The following is a 27,008-nucleotide window of genomic DNA, read 5'->3' as shown; positions in this document are numbered from 1 at the left end:
CATGAAACAAAACACATCTGAGGGCCACGTGTGGGCCACCAATTTGCAGGCTGATGTAGGCAGATGAGGCTGAGTTACTCAGTGAACAGGCCACAGCAGAGGATCAGCCCTGCAGCCCACTGGGTCCCAAAGGCCTTGGAAATAGAATTCTGTCATTTAAATGGTACAGGAGCAGTGAGATATTCCCAAAGAACTGAGGGCAGCACAGCAAAGAGGACCTGAAAACCTAGCTTGGCCACAAGGGGGCCAGCAGTGACTTTTGCAGAGATGGACAGAAATGAGACCATCCTGGGGTACCAAGGGGGGCTCATGAGGACACTGATCCACCAACCACTCCTTGGCATTTTATTTATTTTTTAATTAATTAATTTATTTATTTATTTTTTATTTATAATTAATTTATTTTTTATTGGAGGCAAATTATTTTACAATATTATATTGGTTGGTTTTGCCATACATTGACATGAATTCGCCCCGGGTTTACATAAGTTCCCCCTCCTGAACCCCCCTCCCACCTCCCTCCTCCCTTTATCCTCCCTCTGGGTCATCCCCGCATGCCAGCCCCGAGCATCCTATAACATGCATTGACCCTGAACTAGTGATTCGTTTCACATATGACAACATACGTGTTTCAATGCCATTGTCCCAAATCATCCCACCCTCCCCCTCTCCCATAGAGTCCCAAAGACTGTTCTATACATCTGTGTCTCTTTTGCTGTCTCGTATACAGGGTTATCATTTGCATCTTTCTAAATTCCATATATATGCGTTGCATTTTAAAACATCCCACAACGTTTGCAACACAGGCAAAACCCTGGGAAACGAGGTCAAAACAGACTCAGTCAACTGACTCATTAGATTGTAAGCTGATTGTAATTCAGCTTCTGCCATCTACCACAAGAGGAAAAGAGGTCCAAGCAGAAGTTCGGTTCACAAATGCGGACTGTTTTATTTCACTTTCTCCAGGAATGCTTGGGTCAGACAGGCTGGGACCTATTTTATTTCCCATGAGCACTGTCAAAGAGGCCCATTGTCAGAACCTGATCTGGACTTTAAAAAAACAAATTCCAAATACTTCCAGACTGTGAGGAATAGTGAGAAAAAGGCAGCATCTTTAAAGACTCATACTACGCTGAACTCTGAATCCTCAGGCTGCCAGAAAATTGGCTCACTGGGGGAAATAACTCAAACCCTCATTAACAATCTGAATTATTTATTCCTACATAGTCATTAGTGGGACCAATGAGGTCAGGTCTCAGATTCCGGCACCACCACTGGGGAGACGGGGTGATGATAGCTGGAAAGGGAAGCAGGAGAAAGCAGGCTGCCCCGGGGGCTGAACATACCTGTGCCCAGGATGGAGTGTCAGGCACTGAACGTGCAATTCCCCTGGAGGTTGCTGCCACTGCTCTCATTTGCCAAAGCTAAGTAAGAATGACACAGCAAATATGGGAAAAGTAAAGAGAAGCAAAGCGTTCAAGTACAGATGAGTATGAAGAACAAAATTTTTCCTCTTAATTATTAAAATCCAAGATAGTAGCACATTTGCCGTATTTTCTAAGGAGCTTTGTAAAACAAAAAGCCAGTGGTTTTCCTGAGCCGAGGAGAGAAATTGGGGCCTGCATCTCACTGGAAGATAGGAGATCTGCTTGAAGTAAGAGTCAACAGTGGAAGAGCTGAGGAATATGTCTTGACTGATAGTGGCTATATTTCCCACTTTCTTTCTAATGTGGTCTTGCTCTTTAGAATTTATTTTACTATAATGGAAAAATTACCCAAATGGCTCTCCAGCTCTTTCAGAAATGCTGAGTAATAAACAGGAGGTATAACGGTAAATGGTGTACAAGATGACTCCCCATCCTTACCAATGATGCCTGAATAGAGGGGAAAGGGTAATTTGCAACAGTTAACCCCCCTCTCCTATACATGATAGTATATCTGGCAACCAGCTCTGACATTCCCTCTGCTCCCTAACTACTGCAGCACCCTCCTAACTGGCCTCCCAGTTTCTTATTATTTTTCTTTTCCTTTTTTTTTTTTTTTTTAACATATTGGCTATGCTGCATGGTATGTGAGAAAGCTTCCCAGGTGGTGCTAGCGGTAAAGAACCCACCTGCCAATGCAGGAGACTTAAGAGACATGGGTTCAATCCCTAGGTAGGGAAGATTCCCTGGAGGAGGGCATGGCAACCCACTCCAGTATTCTTACCTGGAGAATTCCATGGACAGAGGGCCCAGGGGGCTGTAGTCCATAGGTTGCAAAGAGTCAGACACGACTGAAGTGACAGCATGCTCGCATGGTATGCGGGATCCTAGTTCCCTGACTAGGGATCAAACCCATGTCCCCTGTGTTGGTGGACCACCAGGGATATACCCAGTTTTTTGCTCTCTACCAGCTGCATTTTGTTCGCCACCCAGTAGCCAGGAGGATCATAAAGTCCAAGTCACAACTCCTCCCCACTCCTGCCACCTTTTAATACCATCAATAGCTTTCTTCTGCACTTAGAATAAAACCTAGACTTCTTGGCCTTCAGGGCACCCCTGACCTGTGTCATAAATAAAGTCAGATGCTAGCTAAAGTGGTAAGGACAGATTTTAATCAGTTACACATTTTCCAACAGGAAAGAGCCCATCATGAACAGAACTCAACCTGGATTGCTAGAGGTGCATGGATGTTTTAAACGGAGAATGAGGGAGTTGGGAGAGGAGGCAGATGGGAGCTTAATACAATCAGGGAAGTGCAAGAGTACAACGGGGAGCAAGTATCAGTGCAACTAGGCTACCGTGTCTGCTGGCCAACCACTGTGGAAGTTAGGATTTTACCATCCAATAGAGACTGAGAGACAAAGGCCCTGTCCTCAGGCAATGACCAGAACCAACAGCAAATTTCTTGACAGCCTTGAGTATTCTCAGGTAGGTACTTTAAGTGGAGGCTAGGGTTATCTTCGGAGAAGGCAATGGCAAGCCACTCCAGTACTCTTGCCTAGAAAATCCCATGGATGGAGGAGCCTGGTAGGCTGCAGTCCGTGGGGTCGCTAAGGGTCAGACACGACTGAGTGACTTCACTTTGACTTTTCACTTTCACACATTGGAGAAGGCAATGGCAACCCACTCCAGTGTTCTTGCCTGGAGAATCCCAGGGACGGGGGAGCCTCGTGGGCTTTCGTCTATGGGTCACACAGAGTCGGACACAACTGAAGTGACTTAGCAGCAGCAGGGTTACCTTAGGGATATGTGGCCTTGAGCTATTAGAAAACATATGTTTGTTTATGTCTTTAGAGACCAGGCTTAAGACCTACTCAAGGAGGGGGCTCAGAGGAACCTGACTCTAGTTTTTCTGAGAAGAGAATCTTTGTCACCTGCCCTTTCCCTATCATTATCCCCTCCCCACTTAACACCCACCCATCCACCTTGCTCATCCCTTTTTTCCACCATGGCCTGCCTTCGGTTCCATGGTATCATGCCCTTCCTGGAAAAGGGATTTTTTGCTCATGCTGTTTTCTCTGCCTTTTTTTCTCATTTGGACATCCAGTAATAGCTCATATTTTATGACTCAGCCCAAAGGTCACCTCCTTCAGGAAGTCTCTCCTCACTACCTTGTCTAAATCAGATCCCTTTCTGTTCATCTCTGTCTCCTTTGCCTTGTTGACGTTTTCTGTCTCCCTGTTGGGCTGTAAATTCCATCAGAATGAAGATCAGATCTGTCGTCATCGTCACTATATCCCAAGTATCTAACTGGTACAGAACAGATGCTCGGTAAATATCTGCTGAATGAATCAACAACTGGATGACTGGCCATCACCCTCACCCAGGTCTCACTTCCCCTTGGATTGACCCTCTGTGCGGTATCTGAGGTTTACATGTCATTGGAGCACAGGATAGTTCTGTGAGACTTTGAGGTAGAAGGCAGAGAATCTTGTGTTCCTGAATCAAAACAGAATTTTATTTAAAATGTCCTCATATCTAAGAGCCAGTGTAGGATTCAGGCAGATCTGGAGGAGTTCCTCATCCCCTCCCTTCTTTCTAGCTTGCAGGCTGTGCTCTAGTGTTGTGGTTCAAGGGAGGAACCCTGGGAAGTCTGGCCCCAGCGTGAAGCCTGCATTTGGATCTCACTCAGTAGGACAATGCCCTTTACAAGACGATCAAAGGACCTTTGAGAAACCTGACTTCCCAACACTATAGGGATCCCTGTAGTAGCTGTCCCTGTCCAACTCCTACCATCCTGAGGAAAGTCTAGTTTGCAGAAATTTGGGGAAAAAAGGATTTAGCCAGTACTATGCTTATTGAAGCGTTTCCCAGCTGGCTCAGTGGTAACAAATCTGCCTGGCAATGCAGGAGACATGGACCCTATCCCTGAGTCAGCAAAATCCCCTGGAGGAGGAAATGGCAAACCCACTCCAGTATTCTTCCTGGGAAGAGGAGCCTTGAGGGCTACAGTCCATGGGGTCACCAAGAGTCAACCATGACTTAGCAACTGAGCACATACACATATGCTTAGTGAAATAAATCAGATGGAAAAAGACAAATATTGGATGATATCACTTAGATGTGGAATCTAAAAAATAAAACAAACTAGTGAATACAACAAAACACAAGCAGAGTCATAGAGAACAACCAGTAGTTACCAGTGTGGAGAGGGAAGATGGAAGATAGGGGTAGGGGATTAAAAAGTACAAGCTACTATGTATAAAATAAATATACTACAAGGATATATTGTACAGCACAAGGAATGTAGCCTATATTAAATAATAACCATAAATGGGGTATAATCCTTAAAAATTGTAAATCACTATGTTGTACATCTAAAGCTTGTATAATATTGTAATTCAAATACACCTCAATAAAATAATAATAATTAAATATTTGAAAAACAGGAGATAACTAAGCTTCTGTGATTCAGAGAGTTAGCAAATGTACCTGAGGGCTCACTGGGGTGTTGAGAAGTGGAAAGAGGGAATAAGAGTATCCACAGGAGATCTGGCAAGTTATTTATTTATTTAATATTATTTATTTGACTGTACCAGGTCTTAACTGCAGCATTCAGGATCTTTTTAGTTGCAGTATGCAGGATCTTTAGTTGCAGCGTATGAATTCTTAGCTGGGGCATGTGGGATCTAGCTCCCTGACCAGGGATTGAACCTGGGCCCCCTTCACTGGGAGTACCAGGGAAGTCCCTAAAGTGAATTATTAAATCTATATGTTAATATATGAGATCTTTAGCTCTGCCTTATTCATTACTTACCTGGTTTCAAGCGTTCAGAATTGGCTCTTTTATAATATTTAGGGGAAGCTTCATCAAAATTCTATCACTCAAATGTTGATCTCTGTTGCCCTGCTTCCAACTCTGCTTCTTTCCAAATCCTCTCTTCTCTGCCTTTTGGATCATGACATTCCTGATTTTCTTTCTCCTGCCAACCACTTTTCTCATGAAAGTCACTCTCCTCTGTGATTTTTCCTCTTACTCCCACTGAAATATGAATCCCAAGTTTTCCTAAGCTGCAGTCACCAGCCCTCTTTTCTTTCCATAGTTTCTCAGGGAGCCCATCCTCATGGTTCAATTACGGCTTTACATTGACGGCCCCTCAGTTGACATTTCTGCCTGGATCACTCACTCAGGCTCATTCCAGAATCTCAGGAGTGTTCACTGGTGTAGGCAAGGAAACATCGTAATATTCCCTCTACCCTGTGAGTTCTTGGCTGAGACCCCTGTAACAACAGTAACAACCACAACAAAACAGATGAATTAGAGAAAACCAAGTCAGTTATCAACACATGCAACACACACAGGAGAGCCTAAACCGAAAGTAACTCAGAATTCCAGAATTCCAGATTATAGAGCACCTGCAACAGAGAACAATACATTTGTAGAGAAATGATAAGACAGCAGTTTTAGTCTTCCAAACTGAGGGAAGGTAAATATATGGGAGGAAAGTAAAGGAATGAGGTTTGTTTGCAGGTTTCTCTGTTGCATCTCTGAGCTGATGAGAGTCCATCTTGAGTAAAAGGAGAATTTATATCCTCAGTCAGTTCAGTTCAGTTGCTCAGTCATGTCTGACTCTTTGCAACCCCATGGACTGCAGCATGCCAGGCTTCCCTGCTCATCACCAACTCCCAGAGGTTGTTCAAATTCATGTCCATTGAGTCAGTGATGCCATCCAACTATCTCATCCTCTATTGTCCCCTTCTCCTCCTGCCTTCAATCTTTCCCAGCATCAGGGTTTTTTCCAATGAGTCAGTTCTTTGCATCAGGTGGCCAAAAGATTGGAGTTTCAGCTTCAACATCAGTCCTTCCAATGAATATTCAGGACTGATTTCCTTTAGGATTGACTGGTTTGATCTCCTTGCAGTGCAAGGGACCCTCAAGAGTCTTTTCCAACACCACAGTTCAAAAGCATCAATTCATCGGCATTCAGCTTTCTTCATAGTCCAACTCTCACATCCATACATGACTACTGGAAAAACCATACCTTTGACTAGATGGACCTTTGTTGGCAGAGTAATGTTTCTACTTTTTAATATGCTGTCTAGGTTGGTCATAGGTTTTCTTCCAAGGAGCAAGCATCTTTTAATTTCATGGCTGCAATCACCATATGCAGTGATTCTGGAGAAAAAGTCTGTCACTGTTTCCATTGTTTCCCAATCTATTTCCCATGAAGTGCTGGGACCAGATGCCATGATCTTAGTTTTGTGAATGTTGAGATTTAAGCCAACTTTTTCACTTTCCTCTTTCACCTTCATCAAGAGGCTCTTTAGTTCTTCTTCGCTTTCTGCCATAAGGGTGGTGTCATCTGCATATCTGAGGTTATTGATATTTCTCCCAGCAATCTTGATTCAAGCATGTGCTTCATCCAGCCAAGCATTTTGCATAATGTACTCTGTTTATAAGTTAAATAAGCAGGGTGACAATATACAGCCTTGATGTACTTCTTTCCTGATTTGGAACCAGTCTGTTGTTCCATATCCAGTTCTAACTGTTTTATATCCTGCCTTTAGGCAAAAAAGGGAGGGAACTTTTTCTGGGTTTGCTGCTTCTCAATTACCTTCAGCTCAAAGTAAGTTTTATGTTAAAGAAGCATACCTATTTTGTGGTGACATATTCTGGTTTCCTTCACATTTATATCAACCATCACCTCAAACTCAGCAGGTCCCAAACTTGATTCTTCATGTTCCTCAACTGGTTCATTTCTCCCAGTGCTCCTGTTTCTATGACTGCAACCACTATTTTTCAAATCTCTGATGTGTGACATTCCTGAGGTCACCTTTAAGCCATCCCCTTTTCATTCCATGCTGAGTCCCATCAATTCTGGACTGTTTCTTCCAACCCTCTCTCTGGCATCTATCCTCATGTTAGGACTATTTCATTTGTAAGTGAAAAAACCCCAACCCTACCTGGCTCAAGGACCCAAAGGAATATATGGGCTCACATATATGAAAAGTAAGACATTTTCAGGAATTGTCTTTCTCCACCTCTTGGTTCTGTTTTCTTTGTGTTGTTTTCATTGCCAGGCAAGCTTTTCTCCTGAGCATCAAATATGGAAGGTGGATACTTCATGTTCCCTAGATGGCTAAGGAAATTCCTATTCATTCCTATTCTATTTCTACCATTAAAATTGAGTTTCATTGGCCTGCTTTTTGCTTTTAATGCCAAATCATGAAATTCCAGAGCCTGACCTTTAAAAAAAAAAAAAGGAATGAAGATGTTCTATCTCCAAGGAAGAAGAAAGACTCTCTATATTTACAATTTGTTTTAAAAAAGATCTGATTTAATGGGGCATTAAATTGAGAGCATTCATTAGAATATCAAACTTGTCTTTCTAGACAATAGAAGCTTCTGTAGAACTGTTCTCAATTAGTTCTGTTCCTTGTTTTTGAAAGAATAATTTGGACAAAGAGGTCTAGTAAATCTGCTAAGACTTTTTAAAAAATGTTGCAAGTCATGAAAATAACCTTCAAAGAGTAACTTGTATCTCTGATTTGTTGTTTTACTTGATAGCGAGTTGGCCTGGTAATAATGTTGAAATTGCCGCCTCTGCATTTCTGAAACCATGCAGACTCTTACACTCCAGGCTTCATGAGCCATGTGGTCCCTGTCACCAGCATTCAGCTCTACCCTTTAGCACCAGAGCAGTCACTGAGCACATGGTTGTGACTATGTTCCAGTACCACTCTATTTAGGGACACAAAATTTGAATTTCATATAATTGCCATGTGTCATGAAATATTCTTCTTTTGATTTTTCAATTATTTAAAAATATATAAACCTTCCTTATCCCTCACTTGCACTGAGTACTCTGTCTAGAACTGTCTTAACCCTGTGTGTTCATGTGGCTAACTCCCTTACCTTCTTAGGTCTCTACATTTTACTTTCTTTTTTTCCCCCTCATATTTACTTATTTGGCTACACCAGGTCTTAATTGTGGTACTCAGGATCTTTAGTTGTGGCATGCGAACTCTTGGTTGGGGTGTGTGTGATCTAGTTCCCTGACCAGGGATCAAACCAAGGGCCCCTATATTGGAAGCATAGAGTCCTAGCCACTGGACCACTAGGAAAGTCCCTACATTTTACCTTCTCTGTGAAGCCTAACCTGACCATCCTCTTGAAAACTTCTACCTGCATCGTTTCCCACTGCCTCTGCCATCCCCATCTCCCCTCCTTATTCCCCTTATCTTGTTATGACTTCCCCATAGGATTTATTATCTCCTAAAACATGAAATAATTTACTTATTTATAATTATATAGTTCATCTTCCCTTGCCAGATGACAGGCTCTCAGAGGGCAGAGGTTTTTGTGTGAAAGTGCCTAGAAGACTGCCTGGCACACAGGCAAGATTGAATAACTTTGTTGAATAATTAAACAGGTGGATTAATGACCTATCAACCCCTTGGCCAACTATTATATTGGGGTTCAGGTCATTTGATTTAAAAAAATAGTCAATTTCTCCTTCTTGATGTACATAAAGGACTTAGTCTTCAGAAATGGAATTGTCCAAGATTCACTTCCTGTTGGACACTGTAGGCCAAGGGATTCCTTCAAATGCAGGGGAAAGAAAAGACAAATGGTTTGTAAATAAAAAAGAAGTTGAATGCTTATAATCTTCTATACTTCTTTTCCACAATCAGTTTTAGCCCCTGCTCAAGTCTGGTGGTTCCAGCAGCATTCTGTGTGTCTGAATCCTCTTTCAACCTTCTCACACCTGGGGGTGATGACCAGGGAGTTTCAGGTGGCTGATAACTTTGGGCCTGAAATAGACAGATATGGTCAGGAGCAAAAAACTTAGTTTTTTGCACTAAGGAGTCAATTCCAAAAAGCAAAATTTAAAAGCTGCTTTTCTCCACTTTTTAAAGAAATGCATTATCTGCAGTTGTGTTAAGCATTCTTTTATTATTTTCCCTTTGTTTATGGGTTCAGGTCATTTTTCTTATTTTTTGGCTGGTACCTCATTGATTATACAATTAGTATACACCACAGTGTGTGACTAGGGCCACAGCTCTGATCAAATTTTGTTTGAGGCAAAACACTTGGAGCTGATTTTACTGATTTACTCAGTAAGCATCTTATTTGGAAAATATAGATTTTCTCACAGTTCTTCCTTAAAGCTGTATTCTGACCTGATAGCTGTATTCTGACTTTGCACTTCTCAAAATTTATCACTTTATAACTCTAGATCATAAGTACTTATTTACATGCCTATTTTTGCTTTTATACTTGAACTTCCTGAAAATATCTAACTCATTTGTATGTCCCACAAATGCTAACAGTGTTTAATTATAATCTGTCGAAATGAAATTTATATAATTGGCTTACCCCCCAAGAACTGCAGTAGTTCCCAGTAGCATGGCATGAAAGATCCTTCTTGATCAGGTCCTTGTCTCTGTCCAAGTCTCATCAGCTGCCATTCTGTCCTACCCTCCAGCTCCCCTAAGTTCTAGTCCCTCTGGGCCATGCCTTGCCTTTGTATATCCTCTTCCCTCAAGACAAGTTACCCTTTTGACTGCATGGTGAGCTCACCACCTTCAAGTCATAATTTAAGCTTGTTTGTCTGTTTATTGCTTTTCTTCTCTCTAGAGCTTATAAACTTCATGAAAATAGAGGCTTGGTCTCTCTGGCTCACTGTTGTCTGTCCAGTATCTGAAAGCAGATGGGGACTGAATCAGGAAGGATCTTAAATATGATAAGAAGTTTTGATTATTGCTAGAAGGCAATGAGGAACCACTGAAAGATACTAAGCATTAAACTGTTATGGACAGGTATTTGTTTTAGGAGGTTTTTATTTTAGAAAATCACTATCATTGCTGTGTGGGGGAGTGGACTGTAGCAGGCAAGACTGGCTTTAAGAAATCAGATAATCAGAGCAAGCAAAAATTATGAAGGCCTGATTTGAGGTGGTAGCAACAGTGAGGTTGGGAGGAGGTGCGGAATTTGAGAGGCAGAACAGCAGGAACCAATGAACTACTGGATGTTGTAATTGCTGTCAGAGGGAGTAAAGGGTAAGTCTAGGTTTCTGGCTTCAAAATTTCGCGGTTGCTAGTCATGTCAGGAAACATGCTAGTTATTGGAGAAGGAAATGGCAACCCACTCCAATGTTCTTGCCTGGAGAATCCCAGGGACGGGGGAGCCTGGTGGGCTGCCGTCTATGGGGTCACACAGAGTCGGACACGACTGAAGTGACTTAGCAGCAGCAGCAGAGTCATGTCAGGAACTATCACGTAGTATTACAGTTGTATGTTTACCTATGGACCACTCCTAACAAGTCAAGTGTATGCATACTCAGTCACGTCCAACTCTTTTTGACCCTACAGATTGTAGCCCGCCAGTCCATGGAATTTTCCAGGCAAAAATACTGGAGTGGGTTGCCATTTTCTTTTTCAGGGGATCTTCCCAACCCAGGGATCGAACCCAAGTCTCCTGCATTGGCAGGCGCGTTCTTTTACCACTAGCGCCACCTGGGAAGCCGAAGGAGTCATAAAGTGATAAAGTCATAAAGTTTGTGAAGTTGCTCAGTCGTGTCCGACTCTTTGTGACCCCATGGATTGTAACCTACCAGGTTCCTCCACCCTTGGAATTTTCTAGGCAAGAGTACTGGAGTGGGTTGCCAATTCCTTCTCCAGGGGATCTTCCCAACCCAGGGGTCGAACCCGGATCTCCTGCATTGCGGGCAGACGCTTTACCGTCTGAGCCACCAGGGGTGGTTCAGTTTAGTCACTCAGTCGTGTCCGACTCTTTGCCACCCCGTGAATCACAGCAGGCCAGGTCTCCCTGTCCATCACCAACTCCCGGAGTTCACTCAAACTCATGTCCATCGAGTCGGTGATGCCATCCAGCCATCTCATTCTCTGTCATCCCCTTCTCCTCCCGCCCCCAATCCTTCCCAGCATCAGAGTCTTTTCCAGTGAGTCAACTCGTCGCATGAGGTGGCCAAAGTATTGGAGTTTCAGCTTTAGCATCAGTCCTTCCAATGAACACCCAGGATCGACCTCCTTAGAATGGACTGGTTGGATCTCCTTGCAGTCCAAGGGACTCTCAAGAGTCTTCTCCAACACCACAGTTCAAAAGCATCAATTCTTCGGCGATCAGCTTTCTTCCCAGTCCAACTCTCACATCCATACATGACCACGGGAAAAACCATAGCCTTGACTAGACGGGGTGGTTTAGTCGCTCGCAAAGGTGTGTCCGACTCTTGTGATCCCATGGACTGTAGCCCGCCAGGCTCCTCTGACCATAGGGTTCTCCAGGCAAGAGTACTGCAGTGAGTTGCCATTTCCTTCTCCAGGGAATCTTCCCAATCCAGGAATCGAACCCGGGTCTCCTCCATGACAGGCAGATTCTTTACCAACTGAGCCAGGAGGGAAGTACAAGTCATAAAGGAACCTTGCTAAAAGTCTTTGTATCAGCCTTGTTAGAAAAGCACCTATTATGTAGGAGGCATATAATTAAATGAATGAATGAATACACTGAAAATACTAAACAGCTTGTATGGTCCAATAAGACGTATGGCCGATAGCAGAAATTCTAGGGATACTGTTCTCTGCGTGCTGTTATCAAGACCGCGAAGAAAGCAGGCGGTAATTGGGTTTCTCAGTTGCTCTCTGCCTATTGTACAACTAGAAAGCTGACAATAAAGTTTATTTAAGCGTCGACGTGCCCCGACGTGGCCCCGCCTCCCCAGCCAGAGCCGCGATTGGTGGGCATTGTCCGGTGGCTGCCGTTCCTGAGCCACGATTGGCTAAGGCTGCCGTCATTTCGGAGCTCCAGGCGCCCGCCCGCCTTCTCGCCGCGTCGCCCGTGTCTGCGCCGCCTGCTCTGACTCGCCTCACCTCGCCTCGCCGCTCCCGGCCGCTTCCCGGGGGACAGGAGCGAGCAGCCGGGACCATGTTCCGACGCAAGTTGACGGCCCTTGACTACCACAACCCTGCCGGCTTCAACTGCAAAGGTGAGGAGGCGTCCCCGGGCCCTCAGCGCGTCCGTGACCCGCCGGCCGCCGCTTTCTCAGCGCCCGCTCCTGGGCTCTCCTGCCGGACCGTCCGCGGCCTTGTCTCCCCGGCGCCTCTCTCCTCCCGGCCCCGAGCACCTCTGCTTTCCCCCATCCTTCCTTCTCCGCTACCCACTCTTGCCTCGGCATCGCCACTTTCTGCACTTGCTGAACTCCAGGCACCACCCCCACAGCCTTCACCAGCACCCTCAGCACTGTAGAAGGAAAGTCTTCGCTTTGTAACTTAGCCCTTCAGCCCCGTGTTTCACGGGTGATTGGGCGATACCCTGAGCACCTGCTGGGAGTCGGCACAGTGCTGGAATTCGAGGAAAATGCTGAGTAACTTGAAGACTTGTTCAGGGAACTAAGGAGGGGAGGGGGTAGGTGTAAGGGCTGTCAGAACCCATCCAGCAGTTTGAGCCCAAGACAAAATGAAGTCCAAGACTGACAGTGTTGGGGTGAGCGCGTGTGTTAACGAGCTAATTAAAGTGTGGGGGTTGTGGGGAGGGGGGAAAGTTAATAGATGAACGGGGCGGTTGAATTGTAGATTTCACAGCTTGAAACTGTAGAAAGTGTTAAGATTGCTACCCACTGCTACTCACCTGCCGCCCACCACTACTCATTTTCTTCCAGAATTCTTGGCCTGTGGTAGATTAAGTTTCAAAGGGATCAAGTAAGACCTGGGTTGTTAAGACCATTGTGTATTTCTCAAGACTTGGGGAAGCCTGAATTTGAACTCAAGCTTGAACTTGGAAATTGAAGATGGTTTCCAAGCAGGATGACAGTGTTTTGTCATCTCCTGTAGAACATGTCAACTTACAGAATCTTGTTTGTCTTCTTTGCCTTTTATTTCACAAAAAAGGTTCAGTAGGAATAGAGCTTAGATCTGGATTTGAAACTTTGAGCCTCAACTTTTTCACTGGTAAAATGGGGATATTACTTACCTCAAAAGTATATGGGAGGATTAAATGAAACAACATACACACTATTTCATGAATGTGTTTAATGTCCTTAATAGCAGATGACAGTGATAGTCAGTATCCTTGTTCTGATCGCCATTTAATTTCTTGTACTTTATTATTGCTGTTAATTTAACCTTTCTCAGTCCTTTCTCCCCCTCTTCCTCATAGGAGCTGAAATAATAACTGACACTTAAGTAGCAAAATTGTGCGCCAGGCACTGTTTTTATTCTTATTTTATTTAATCTTTCATAGCAAGCCTATGAGGTAAGGCCCCATTTTGTAACTCAAGAATCTGAGGCACAGAAAATTTAGTTAATTAGCCCAGGTTCACACAGCCACTGAATTTCTGAGCCAGAATTTCAGTTCAGGCCAGGATATGAACAGAAGTTAATCCAAAGTCTACATTCAACTCCTACTTCAAGCAGCTCAAGTAATTTATGATTTTGCAGTTTAAAAAAAAAAAAACTCCACAAGACTATTTGTGGAGAAGGAAGTGATTTACCTAGCCCTTCTCATGGGCTTCCCTTGTGGCTTAGCTGGTAAAGAATCTGCTTACAATGCGGGAGACCTGGGTTCGATCCTTGGGTTGGGAAGATCCCCTGGAGAAGGGAAAGGCTACCCACTCCAGTATTCTGGCCTGGAGAATTCCATGGGCTGTATAGTTCATGGGGTGGCAAAGAGTCGGACACGACTGAGCAACTTTCCACTTTCTTGTGATTTATATGGTGTTTTTATTACAGATGAAACAGAATTTAGAAACTTCATTGTTTGGCTTGAAGACCAGAAAATCAGACACTATAAAATTGAAGACAGAGGTAATTTAAGAAACATCCACAGCAGTGACTGGCCCAAGTTCTTTGAAGAGGTAATGAATTAGAAAGTAAAACGTACCGAGAGCTTGTCTATGAAGACAGCTTTTAAAATAATATAACTTTTCTTTTAAAATAATATAGCTGGATAAAATATCCACCCAAACTTATTTGCAGGGCAGGAAGAGAGACGCAGACTTAGAAAACACACTTTTGAATACAGCAGCGGAAAGAGAGGGTGGGACAGATTGGAAGAATAGGATTAACGTATATACACTACCATGTGTAAAGTAGATACTGGGAAGTCAGTGTATATAGTGCAGGGAGCTCAACTCAGTGCTCTGTGATGACCTAGATGGGTGATGATTGGAGTTGGGGGTCGGGTAGGAGGGAGGTCTAAGAGGGAGGAGATATACACACACATAACTAAGTCATTGTACAGCAGAAACTAACACAACATTGTAAAGCAATTAATTATATTCTAAAGAATAATAGTAATAATCAGTGTTAGAAAAGCTGGATTTCAGGGATGTAACTTTTTTCTTACCATATTTTCAAAGCATATTATCTCTTTCTACCAAGCATTCAGTATTAGATAGAAATAGTATGGTGAATCATCAGGCATGAGGGTAAGGGCAGGGGTATAGGAGATTAAGAGTTTGAACTTGATCCAACTAGGGAGCTCTCACAGTTTTAGGTGATATGACTGGACTAGTGTTGCCACTCCTCAGCTTTCCCAACCAATCCCTGGCTTCTTGAAACTGTCACTATTAAGCTAGTGTAATCTGGAGAGCAGGCTCTTATCCCCAGTACTTAGATGAGTGCCTGACATTCAACAGAAAGACCTGTTTCTTTCATGAAAATATATATTTATGAGTGTGTATTTGTATGCATATGTTATGAATATGAATGAGTGAATGATATGTCAGTATTTATTTCTGCATTTTCCCTATAGCAAAATTTATTCAAATCCTTTAGGGCCCTGTACCTGACTAGCAGGCTGCCCATTGAAAACTAGCTTTATAGACTATTAACTAATAAAAGTAATGGCACACTTAGACACTCAAAAGAAATAGTTTAGTCCAAAAAACACAGAGACTTAATTAAACAGTGACACATATTATATAAATGTATATAAATATAATTACATTAAAAATGTAGCAGAAATAGTATTATATTAAGACATTGTTGACATGATTGAAAACTAAGGTTATCTCTTGTGTTTGCGTATATTTAACATATGCAGTTATCCTTTGTTGTGTACAATAGAAATAATACTTTTTTTAAAAAGGTATTATCTTATTTTTGTGGCTGGAATAACTTTTTCATTGACCTAGTTTAATTTTAGTAACATTTTTGCAGAAAACAGTTTTTTCAAATTAGAATAAAAATTACATTTTACAGTGTCATTATATTAAACATTTTTATCAGCTCTATTACTTTGATGAGATCTTTTCCTTTAAGAATTTGAAAATGATTTAATTTTTCATTGATTGGAACAGTGTTTAGGTAGCTAACTTTCTCCTTTTGTGGATAGGGAGTTGTGTAAGTTACGTACAATCTCTGTGACAGTGAGTAAGTTTATTAACCTTACTCGAGAGGCTCCAGATTTTTATCAATAAATGGGGATAACAGTGGTATCTTATCTCAGGAGTGGCATATTAATGAAATATACCTATGAGCCTGTCACAGAGGTGCCTGGCCCATTGCAAGTGCTATATGTTTATTGATATTCCTGCTTCTGCTACTCATATTGGTACCACTAGATCATTTTCCTTTACCCTTCAAAAGTATTTTTTGAAAATTTTGACAGACTTCTTAAGACTTTGAAATACATTATTAGAATTTTATATTTGCTTTTATCACATTTTACTTAATGGTCTACTTGTGTACAAGAGGATACAGAGTTCCACATGTGGGAGGGTGTTGAAGAATAATAAACTTTCCAATGAAAAAGACCCAGAAATGACAGTAAAGTAGTACAACCTAAAGATAAATATATTGGAACTTACACAGATACTGTCCTTAAGGTGGTCTCTTTGGAATGGTGATGTCATTGCTTAAAGCATATTTAGAACTTATTTTGGAATTACTTTTAGATCAGGAGACATGTTTTGAATATTGGCAGTTTTTTATACTTTGAAGGTGGATTTACTTTTTGTATCATGACTAAATCTTGTGAATGAGGTGCTTTTTAAAAAAAAAAAAGCAGGTGAATAAAATTTTTGGTTAGAAAATAAGTTATGGTTAAAAAGTGCTGATTCATTAGGTATCCCCAAAAGGATTTCCAGAAGGTTTGAGTTATAGCATTGTTGTAGGATTAGATTTTAAGCTCCTGAGAGATTTACTTTAAGGACATGCTCATTTGAATATATCGCTTCTGATGTTTATTCAAAATACCTGTGTGTCACATCACTTACTCTGTTGGAAGCATTACAAAATATGAAAGCTAAGGTTTAGATAATAATTGGGTTTTGTTTTTTGATACATGTTTTTATTTAACTACTCCGTGTATTGAGACCTGGAATCATATGATTTAGACTCAGGTCCCTGAGTTAACTTGTGTAACTGTCAGGAAGTGTTGACCTGTAGGCTTCGGTTTTCTCATCTACAAAATGAAGTTATTGTAGATCAGTGATGCCCTGTCTGGAATCTGCAAAAGTAAAACTTTCATAAAGCATGATGGGAGTACTTAATTTTTTTCCTAACTAGTATATACTTAAATGGGTTGTATAATTCATCAAAGGTTTAGTAATATAAATGTTACAAGAAATTCTTAAGAGATCCAAACTTGGGTCTCTTAATTCCACCATGTTTTATTTTGCGTCTTTATAGTAACAATGAAGCAATTTTCTTTTTCCTTCACAGTATCTCAGAGATGTTAACTGTCCTTTCAAGATTCAAGATAGACAGGAAGCAATCGACTGGCTGCTTGGCTTAGCTGTTAGACTTGAGTATGGAGATAATGGTATGTTTTGTGGGGAATATATTGTTTTAAAGAGAGGGAGAGAAAGGGTGGGGTAGGAGGGTAAAAATGTCGGGAACTTGCCCGTTTGTCTTAGATTGTTTTACCTTTGATTTAAGTTTTGTACATCCTCATCTCACTTTACAGTATCTGATTAAAATTTTACTTTTTGTTTGTAGTCATTCTAGATTTTCTTTTTTAGAGTTTGAAGCTGATGTCCTCTCACAAAGTCACATCACTTCAGTGAATTTGCCGTCTTGACACAGTCTGCACCTTAGCCTTTCAAGTTCACTTGTTGCTACTCTCCCAGAATTGATAGGATTTCAAGTCTTGGTTACAGCAGCAATTTCACTAGAGACTGAAATATACATCTAATGCAAATATGCACTATAAGCCAAAATATATTTATTATTCATGTTTAACATTATTTTATTACAGATACTTATATCATTGGAAGATTTTGAATGTTATTACTTATCGTGAAAATAGTTGTCCAATAAACCATTTTCTCTCATTAGACCATTTCATTTTGAAAGGCCTGCTAACATCTAACTGTAAGATCTGATCATCTTATTTTATCTCCATCCTCTGAATTTATGTTCTTCTCTTTCTTGCGACTGTCGATTCCAGTCTTAATCATTTGCTTTTGAAGCCTTTTTAATGCCTTTTGTTGTTTAGTCTCTTAAGTCATGTCTGACTGTAGCCCACCAGGCTCCTCTGTCCATGGAATTTCCTAGGCAAGAATACCAGGGTAGGTTGCCATTTCTCGCTCCAGGTTTAGTTTTAGTGTCTTTGGCCCCTCTTTTCTTCCCCTCCTGTTCCCATCCATCTTTTCCTTTGTCTGTAGTATCTTTCCTTCTCCGTCTCCACTGCTGTCGCCCTAATTCTCGCTCTTGTCCCTCTCTCCTGAGGTTATCATCACACCTTTCATAGTAGTCTCCCATCTGTGTCACCCTCTGTTTTCATCCACATGGCCCCCACCAAGCTAATTTTTTGAAACATAGATGTTTTAGGATGCTACATTTTGTTTCCAAAGAATAGTTCCTTTTATATATTCACAAACACCGTTGCTTTCCCATTTTCTACAAAAGGAATTCCAGGCTCCTTAGCATGATATTCAAAGCCTTTAAACTAGTATTCATATACTTGCCACCCCAGCCAAACTAGAGTAATGCTGTTTCCTCTTTCCATCTCCTTTTTTCCCCCTTCTTTCTTTGCTTTCACTTTTCCCTTGGCTAATATGCTATTTCAGTCTATCTCTACACGTATAAATCCTTTCTGTCCTTGTAAAATCCAGCTCAAATGCCAGCTAGCAGCAACGCTGCTTCCTTCTTAACTTTCATAACTTTTACCTCATTACCTTTTTAGATCATTTGCACTTTCCATTTTGCTCCTCTCACTTGCCTCACTAAATTGTAAGCTGATACTCAGCTTTGTTTGCTACATGGTACCTCTATTTAAATAATTTCTTGTTGCTGCTGTAACATATTGCCACAAACTCAGTGATTTAAAAGACAGTATCTTACAGTTTTGGAGGTGAGAAGTCCAACATCTGTATCAGGACTGAAGTCAGTTTGTCAACAGGGCTGGTTTGTTTTGGAGGCTCTAGGGGAGGATTCATTTCTTTGTCTCTTCCATCTTATCTAGCCTGCCTGCTTTCCTTGACTCTGTTCCCTTTACCTTCAAATCTAGCTGCATAGCAAGTTCTAATCTCTAATTCTGCTTTCATTGTCAGGTCTTCTCTGACTCTGCCCTTCCTGCCTCCCTCTTCTAAGGTCATTGTGACCACGTAGATAATCCAGGGTAACCCGCCACCCCTAACTTCAAGGTCCTTAATTTAGTCACACCTACAGAGTCCCTTTTGCCACGTCAGATACCATATTCATGACTTCTAGGGATTGCAGTATGGCCATCTTTTGCAGGGAAGGAGCAGTCATGATTCTCTCTGCCACAGTGCCTGATGTAGTTTCTTGTGTACAGTAGATATGCTTATCAATTTTAATAAATCCTTGGTAAGTGCAATTTATGAATGTAAGTACAGTTATTTCTCAGTGATAGAATGGTTTCTTTTAATGTATAAGAAAGCTGAGTTTATATCTGAAACACTGCCCCTTATCAGTAGGAGGCACTGTTCTCTTTTGGCTTTACATTGATGAATTCATTCTTCTTGACTTTTAAGTTATTTTAAATTTTTATTTTTGATAAATTATGAATTTTTATTATTTATGCCTTAATATTTTATAAAGCCTTTAGCTTGCCTGTCAGTTAAGGTGATTAAAAGCTGACTTAAGTTCTTTTAACTTTTTTTGACAATTTCAAATTTACAGAAATCTTGCAGGAATAATAAGAATTATTACATACTCAAATTCTTCAGGTGTTATTAACATATTACTTCATTTGCCTTATCCTTTTCTGTGTATTCACAATCTAATTTTTTTCTAAACCATCTGACACTAAATTGTAGATGATTTCTCTTTTAAGCACTTAAATGCACATTTCCTAAAAGAAAAAAAGTCATTGTCTTACATAGCTACAGTATGCTTACAATAATCAGGAGATTAACTGATTCTCTGCTGTATTACTCACATTTCAGCGTTTGCCTCAGTAATGTTCTTTATGGCAAAAACGAGCGAACAGAAGCCTCCAGAGCAATCCTGGATTGTGTGTGTGGTCATTCTCATTCATCCCTTGTGTTCACTCTCCTGCACTCTGGAACAGTTTACTCAGTCCTTGTGCTCTAGGACAGTGACATTTATTTTGTAGAATGTCCTTCAGTTTGGGTGTGTCTGATGGTTCCTCATGGTTGGGTTGAGAGTTTGTAGTTTTATTAAGAATAACACAAGTTATGTTGCATTCTTTTAAGAACCTCATATTAGGATGCATGTGTTAGTGGTATACCTAAATGTTAGTCATTTTTCTGATCACTTGGGTAAGCTTTCTTCACTGTTACTGTTTTCCCCTTTGCAATAAATTTGTATCTTATTTTTTTTCTTTTTGACTGCACCTCACAGGATGCAAGACCTTGGTTCATTAAACCCCATGCCCTCTGCAGTGGAAGACCAGAGTCCTAGTCACTGAAATTCCTTAGATACATATCTTGGAAAAGAGATGCTTTGAGATGATTTCTCTGTGCTTTTCCTCCTTAAATCTTAGCTTTAGTATCCATTTGATGATTCTGGCCTGAGTCAATTATTATATTGATTATGATGGCCAGAAGGTGTTTTTCTAATTCCATCATTCTTCTCCATTTTTTTGGCTTTCCACTGAAAGGAAGAGCAATTCTCTTCTTACCAGTATATGTTTTTATTCAAATCAGTGTAGATATGTGAATTCTTATTTTCCTAAGTGGGTTTTAATCCTTATTTGTCATCATGTATTTAAATGTTTGTTCCATATTTGGCTAGTGGGGACTCCTTTCAGCTAACTTCTATCTGACTTAAATTTCAATGCTTTTATTTTCCCTTTTTTTTTTTTTTTAAGCAAATCATAAAAGCACTGCAGCCAAAGATGGCTTTGGGGGCATTAAATTTAGGGAATTACTATTAAATATTTTTATTTGTAAAATCTTAAAATATTATTTTTCAAGTAAAGCTAATCAAATCTCTTTTTGGAATTCTGCATTTTAAGACTCAAAGTTTAGCTTTGTGTATCATGGTGTATTTGAAGTGCTGTTTTTTCTAGAAAGCAAAGTTTTTGATTCTGTATGCAGCATTCAAAAGAAGATTTGGGAAGAAACTTCTTAGTGAGTTTGTATTTAACCTCATGTGACCTATATTTACCCACCTCCCATTCTTCTACCCCTCCCAAGTTTCAGAGGAAGCTGAAAAGCAGACTTTCTCTCTTAAAATTTAGATACTTTCAGAAGCATTAATAAAAAGATATTTGTGTTGGATAATCATTTTAGCTTAATTTAAAAAATATACTCGCATTGTCTTGTAGAGGTTTTTAATAGCAAAAAGTAATTTTGAATGGATAAGTTGTCTATGCTTACAACTAATTTGGCTTAGTTAAATTCAATAAATAAACAGTGTTTATTTTACCTTAAGTTGAAGTCCTACAAATTGTATTTTTGCTTATTTTTACAGCTGAAAAATACAACAAGGACTTGGTACCTGATAATACAAAAAACGCTGACAATGCAGCTAAAAATGCAGAGCCATTGATCAATTTGGATGGTAAGTTTATAAATGCATAAAAATTACCAACATTTTTGGTTTCTTAAATGTTTTTTACTTCTAGAATGAAGTCTGGGTTTACTTGGTTTTAGTAGATTAAGAATGTTTCATGCAGATAGACATTTGTGTTCATATGTTTTTATTCTGTATGCTGTTTTTTATTGTTGTGACAGTGTCCTTTCTCCCTTATATAGTTGAATATTCGAAATTTAAAATGCTCTTCTTTCATCTGTCCATAGTAACTTGGGCATTTGATTTGTATTTAATCATAGTGGTGATTGCTTTCCTGGGTACAAAAAATATTAAATCTAATGACTATGAAACAAGTGTTAATTTTTTTCATTTTTGCAAGTCCCAGATAGATGTCTTTAAGTAGTTCTTTCTCCTTTTAAAAGTATGAAGATTCTAATTAATTAGGTTATGTTAAATATTCTTTTGCTGACTGATGGTGACCTGTTATTTATGAGTTACTCTTATGAATTAAAAGCTGCTTGGACACTCTAGGGCTGCTGCTCAGAGAAAAGGTTTTGGGAAAACTGTCCTTTGAAGGGAATCTGTGTATTAAAATTAATAGCTTTGTGAGAAAAGTTAATTAAAAGTGCTACATAAATGGGCCTTGCAGAGAAAGTTACAGGACAAACCTCATGTGAGTTAGTCATTTATTGGGTGGTTCACTTTGGTTGATTAGTAGGAAAACCATTGATCTCATCAGTTTACCTAATGATGATGCCCCATACTACTTTTGTCAGCATTAATTTTAAAAATTAAGAGATTTTTTTGTTACTGGAAAATAAAAATGTTTTTAATATGTACTTACATTTGTCTGTAATTACATGCTTACAGAGCTATAAGTTTCCATTTTTAATCTTTTATAGTAAATAATCCTGATTTTAAGGCTGGTGTAATGGCTTTGGCTAACCTTCTTCAGATTCAGCGTCATGATGATTACCTGGTAATGCTTAAGGTCAGATTCATATTTTTGATTCATACATATAACAATTTTAAAAACTCATTGTCTAAGTAATTATTTATTTATATATAATTTTTAAAATCTTCATTTTCTAAAAATAATTGTTTGATATTTAAATCTATGGTTGAATGAGTAAAATGTGGAGGAATGTAGGACATAAACCGGATTTGATTAGTTCATTGGTTTTAGATTAACTAACAACCAATATCAAAGTATTTACTATGTACCTGCCTCTGTGCTAAATCCTTTGCAAAGATGATCTCATTCAGTCTTCCCAACAATCCTAGAGGTAGTTAACTGGTATCTTTTTTAAAATATGTATATGAAGAAACTGAGAGTGAATGATAATAGATAATGTTCAAGCTGACACAGAAAATGATAGGATTTAAACTAGACACTTGACCTTAAACTAGACACTTGGTCCAGTCTTCCTCCTGTATCACCCCACCTCTTTTAAATTAGTCCTTCTAAAGATTCATGGTCTGTAATTCATTAAGATTGTGGAAAATGCCAAACTACTAATGGTACATTAGGTCAAAAATATATACCCCCAAGTCTTTTTGAGGAATGAATGTTTCTGTCCTCCAAGATCCCATCCTAGATAGGCCATTCAGTTCAATCCTTCCATCAGGGAATCTGATGGTCTGAAAGACATCTGTTATTTCTGAGAGGAAAAATCTACTCTTGCTTCAGATGATTCATGTTGAGTAACTATGATAGTCTTGTGGGGGAGGGGCAGGGGAGTGGTCCTTAGGATACCAGATTTGGAAGTTATTTTAGAAATTATTATTGATTTTTATGAGAAATTAAAGAGCTTTAAATTACTTTAAGCTACTTTGCAGGAAATTAGTTTCACTCTCCCCACAAGAGATTAAGCCATAATTTATTCTCCTTTTTAGAATTAAGTGACAATTTTAAGAAGGGGAAGACTATTCTATTCCTCAGTTCAGTTCAGTCACTCAGTTGTGTCCGACTCTTTGCCACCCCATGAATCACAGCACGCCAGGCCTCCCTGTCCATCACCAACTCCCGGAGTTCACTCAAACTCATGTCCATAGAGTCAGTGATGCCATCCAGCCATCTCATTCTCTGTCATCCCCTTCTCCTCCTGCCCCTAGCATCAGAATCTTTTCCAGTGAATCAACTCTTTGCATGAGGTAGCCAAAGTATTGGAGTTTCAGCTTTAGCATCAGTCCTTCTAATGAACACCCAGGATTGATCTCCTCTAGAATGGACTGGTTGGATCTCCTTGCAGTCCAAGGGACTCTCAAGAGTCTTCTCCAACACCACAGTTCAAAAGCATCAATTCTCCGGCGATCAGCTTTCTTCACAGTCCAACTCTCACATCTATACATGAGCACTGGAAAAACCATAGCCTTGACTAGACGGACCTAGATTATTATAATTCTTTCTGCTGAATGTGAATGTTAACTTGGATCGTCTCAACTGCCAAGAGACAAAAGTTGTTTTTAGTGAAATTTAGCTCATTCAAAGGCTTGTTCCTTTCTTGGGAAATGACAGAAATTATTTTGGAATGGTTCTGCAACAGTTGTGTCAGCCTTAATCATAAACTGAGAGGAAAATAGTGTATTTGGGATGCTAAAGTATAAGTCAGTTATAATCAAAAGCTATAAAATTCTAATCCTAACTGCATGTTTGTTCTTTTGAGTTAATTGAAGCAAACAATACATGACAATATGGACTTCTTCATAGGTTTGCTAGGTGTGAGAATCAGTACATTTAACTTTGGCAACTGGACTATGTAATATATTTGCAGTGACTGTTAGATTGGTTTAGTTATTTTTCAAATGTATTTTTTCAGGTTTTTATTATTAAAAATGATTTTTCACACTTTGACACTTATTTTGGGGTTTTCACTATCATTCACTAAAATTCCTTAAAAAAAAACTTTGAGTGTGTGCAAGTTAATGCATGCACTTGTGTCTGCAGTGATAAAATGTGTTGATAATGAGAAAATCAATGTGTCCTATGAATAATCTGAAAAAATTATAATTAAGTGAAGAACCCAAGGACAGTATTATACACTACTCCTTGTGTCAAAGATTGTGTGCATTCACACACGCATGTGCATGTATCTCTGGTGATCCTGTAATTTGATAGAGACTTTGTGAGTATGTAGAAGGATGTGGTAGCAATAATTGTTTTCTGAAACGATGACTGAGGCCTGGGTAGAAAGGAGACCTACTTTTTCACCATGTATCCTTCTTTATTAAAATTTTTTACCACACACAAATTACTTATTCAAAAAATGTAATTGTTACGAACGTGATTCCACATTATTAAATGTTAGAAGTGAAAACTTTCATTACAATAGCTATTTTATTTATTTTTAACTTGCTGGAGAGTTTGGTACTGAATTAGGTATTTCTAATTTCATCATATTGAGCATCCTTATTCTATATATTGAGAGAAGAAAAGATAACAGCCAATAAAAAGTAAAAATAATATTTTGGGGAATTTCTTAGGCAATTCGCATTTTGGTCCAGGAGCGCCTGACACAAGATGCAGTTGCTAAAGCAAATCAAACGAAAGAGGTACGTTGTTGTTTTTTTTTTAATCTAAATAAATTCTAAATTATTACTGAACGTTTTTTTTGGAGTTTGAACTTTGCTTGACAATGCTTAAGATATTCTGTGTTAGAACTGCCCAGAGAAAGTACTTCAGCAGGGTTGAATGTGATTCTTAAGTAAATTGTACCCAGTCATATTTGAGTGAAAATTGAACTTCACATTTATCTCACTTCATTACTTTTAAGAAGTTACTAGTAGCACATTCACAGTCTACCAGTAGAAAACCACTGTGTGTGCTCAGTTAATTTAAAAGAACTTACCCTTGTGAAATTTACTGGGTTACTTTGACTAACTACTAGAAAGCAGGACACACCTCCTCCTTGTTACTCATTAGTGTTCCTTTTCTACCTAAGTCTTTATCTTCACCCTTTTGTTTCTTCAGAGAAATCTCACTTCCTACCATAAACCATGATCAAATAACTTGTTAATAATTTTAGGATAGTTTCAGATGAATACTACCAAAAATCCAAATGTCCCTAAAGTCTTCTTGAGTATCGGTCAGTGCAGACAGTGTCCTTCGGTTAGCAGCTGCAGATATCTGATAATGCCCCTTCCTGCTACATAGATGAATGTCTTGGTTATAGTATATATTCTGAACCCTGGTCCTTCAGTCATGCCCCCTTACCCTCTGATTCCCCAGTGTCTGTTGTCCTCTGACCTCATCAAAGCCCAGTAGTACCCCTCTGAAAGACACTCAGTTTCTTTTAAAGGTTCTTATTGGCTTATTATGTATGAATCAGGCCACTGGAAACTAAAGATCAGCTTATTTCACCCCCACTAAAGAACAAACAGTAAGTTGTTCTGGCATAATAAAATCATTCGTAATCATTGAAAGTATTGACTTTAACTGGTAATGATTTTATACAGTATATAATAAGCAGAAAGTCTAAACCGCCTTCCTTATTTTTGATAGTTATTGTGAACTTTATATGGTTTGGCATCATACTGAAGATGGTGATTATTATACAGATGCTGACTGGTTAACTAAATGGTTTAGATTCTGTTCATTTTCCTAGACTATTTCAAAGTAACTTTTAAATAATAAAAAGTCTGATAACAATGTCATTACCAGAAAAACTAGTTATGTATATTTTAGATTTGTACAGTTCATAAAGGCAAATCAGTATGCTCAGAAATAAAGTTGAGGAAGCTCATGAATAGAAGTAGTCCTGTTTGTTCTGTACACTGGCTGCTTACTGTCCCTAGAGTGGGACAAGAGCACCCTCTCAACCTTTGCTCCATAGCTGTAATGCTAGCACTGCTGCAGAAAGGAGCTGTGCTTTTACATTGCCTGGTTTTAAAGGATTGGATTGTGTTATGAAACTCGCTTCTTACTACATGGGAAAACTTTTTTTTTTTTGGTAGTAGGAAAAAAGTCACTCATCGAAAGGCATATTTAAAGCGAAAATTCTCAGGCACCTTGCCACTGCAGCTAAAAGGGCTAAAATAACAGACTAGCTATCTGCTTTTCAGTTTGAGGTAAGAAAATATAAACATATAACTATATATAGTCTGATTTTTGTTCTTTTTCCTTAAGGGCTTGCCTGTTGCCTTAGACAAGCATATTCTTGGTTTTGACACAGGGGGTAAGTGATTTTTATTCAAACTTTTTAGAGACTTGGTGATTATTTGGGGGAGGTGAGTGAATAAATGAAAAAGTTACTGATTAATGCAGTGTTTCTTATGAAACAGATGCAGTTCTTAATGAAGCTGCTCAAATTCTGCGATTGCTGCATATAGAAGAGCTCAGAGAGCTACAGACAAAAATTAATGAAGCCATAGTAGCTGTTCAGGCGATTATTGCTGACCCAAAGACAGACCACAGACTGGGAAAAGTTGGAAGATGAACGTTTTAGCATTTCAGCTTTTCACCTACTTAGTACAATTGGGAACCATGTAAGCTTTGGCATGTGTTTGGAAATGTCATGTTTTCGAGGGAAGAATCCCAGAAAATTGACTATGTTCTAGAGATTTACCATCATTGCTTTTTCTTTAATAAAGTTGGGAAGGTGATTTTTTTTTTTTATTGTGTGTTGTTTTATGTATCCGTAAAAGTAATCTGCTTTC

The 27,008-nt window shown here is 39.5% G+C and overlaps 1 protein-coding gene across 1 annotated transcript; it reads left to right on the top strand.

The window, feature by feature from the left end:
- Window positions 1–12,252: 12,252 nt before the first annotated feature.
- On the top strand, window positions 12,253–26,952 carry RTRAF (RNA transcription, translation and transport factor). The gene is made up of 8 exons (XM_055435534.2): window positions 12,253–12,430; window positions 14,172–14,296; window positions 17,109–17,208; window positions 21,291–21,380; window positions 22,256–22,344; window positions 24,837–24,905; window positions 26,479–26,527; window positions 26,634–26,952. Exons 1-8 carry the CDS (start codon window positions 12,370–12,372, stop codon window positions 26,786–26,788), a joined length of 738 nt encoding a protein of 245 aa, XP_055291509.1. The 5' UTR covers window positions 12,253–12,369; the 3' UTR covers window positions 26,789–26,952.
- The last annotated feature ends 56 nt before the right edge of the window (window positions 26,953–27,008 follow it).

This window comes from Moschus berezovskii, chromosome 9 (genome assembly GCF_049115385.1).
Source record: "Moschus berezovskii isolate FMDL1 chromosome 9, NW_MosBer_1.0, whole genome shotgun sequence".
In the NCBI taxonomy this organism is placed as follows: domain Eukaryota; kingdom Metazoa; phylum Chordata; class Mammalia; order Artiodactyla; family Moschidae; genus Moschus; species Moschus berezovskii.
The sequence above is the reverse complement of the archived record's forward strand: the minus strand, read 5'-3'. Positions and strand labels throughout refer to the sequence as shown.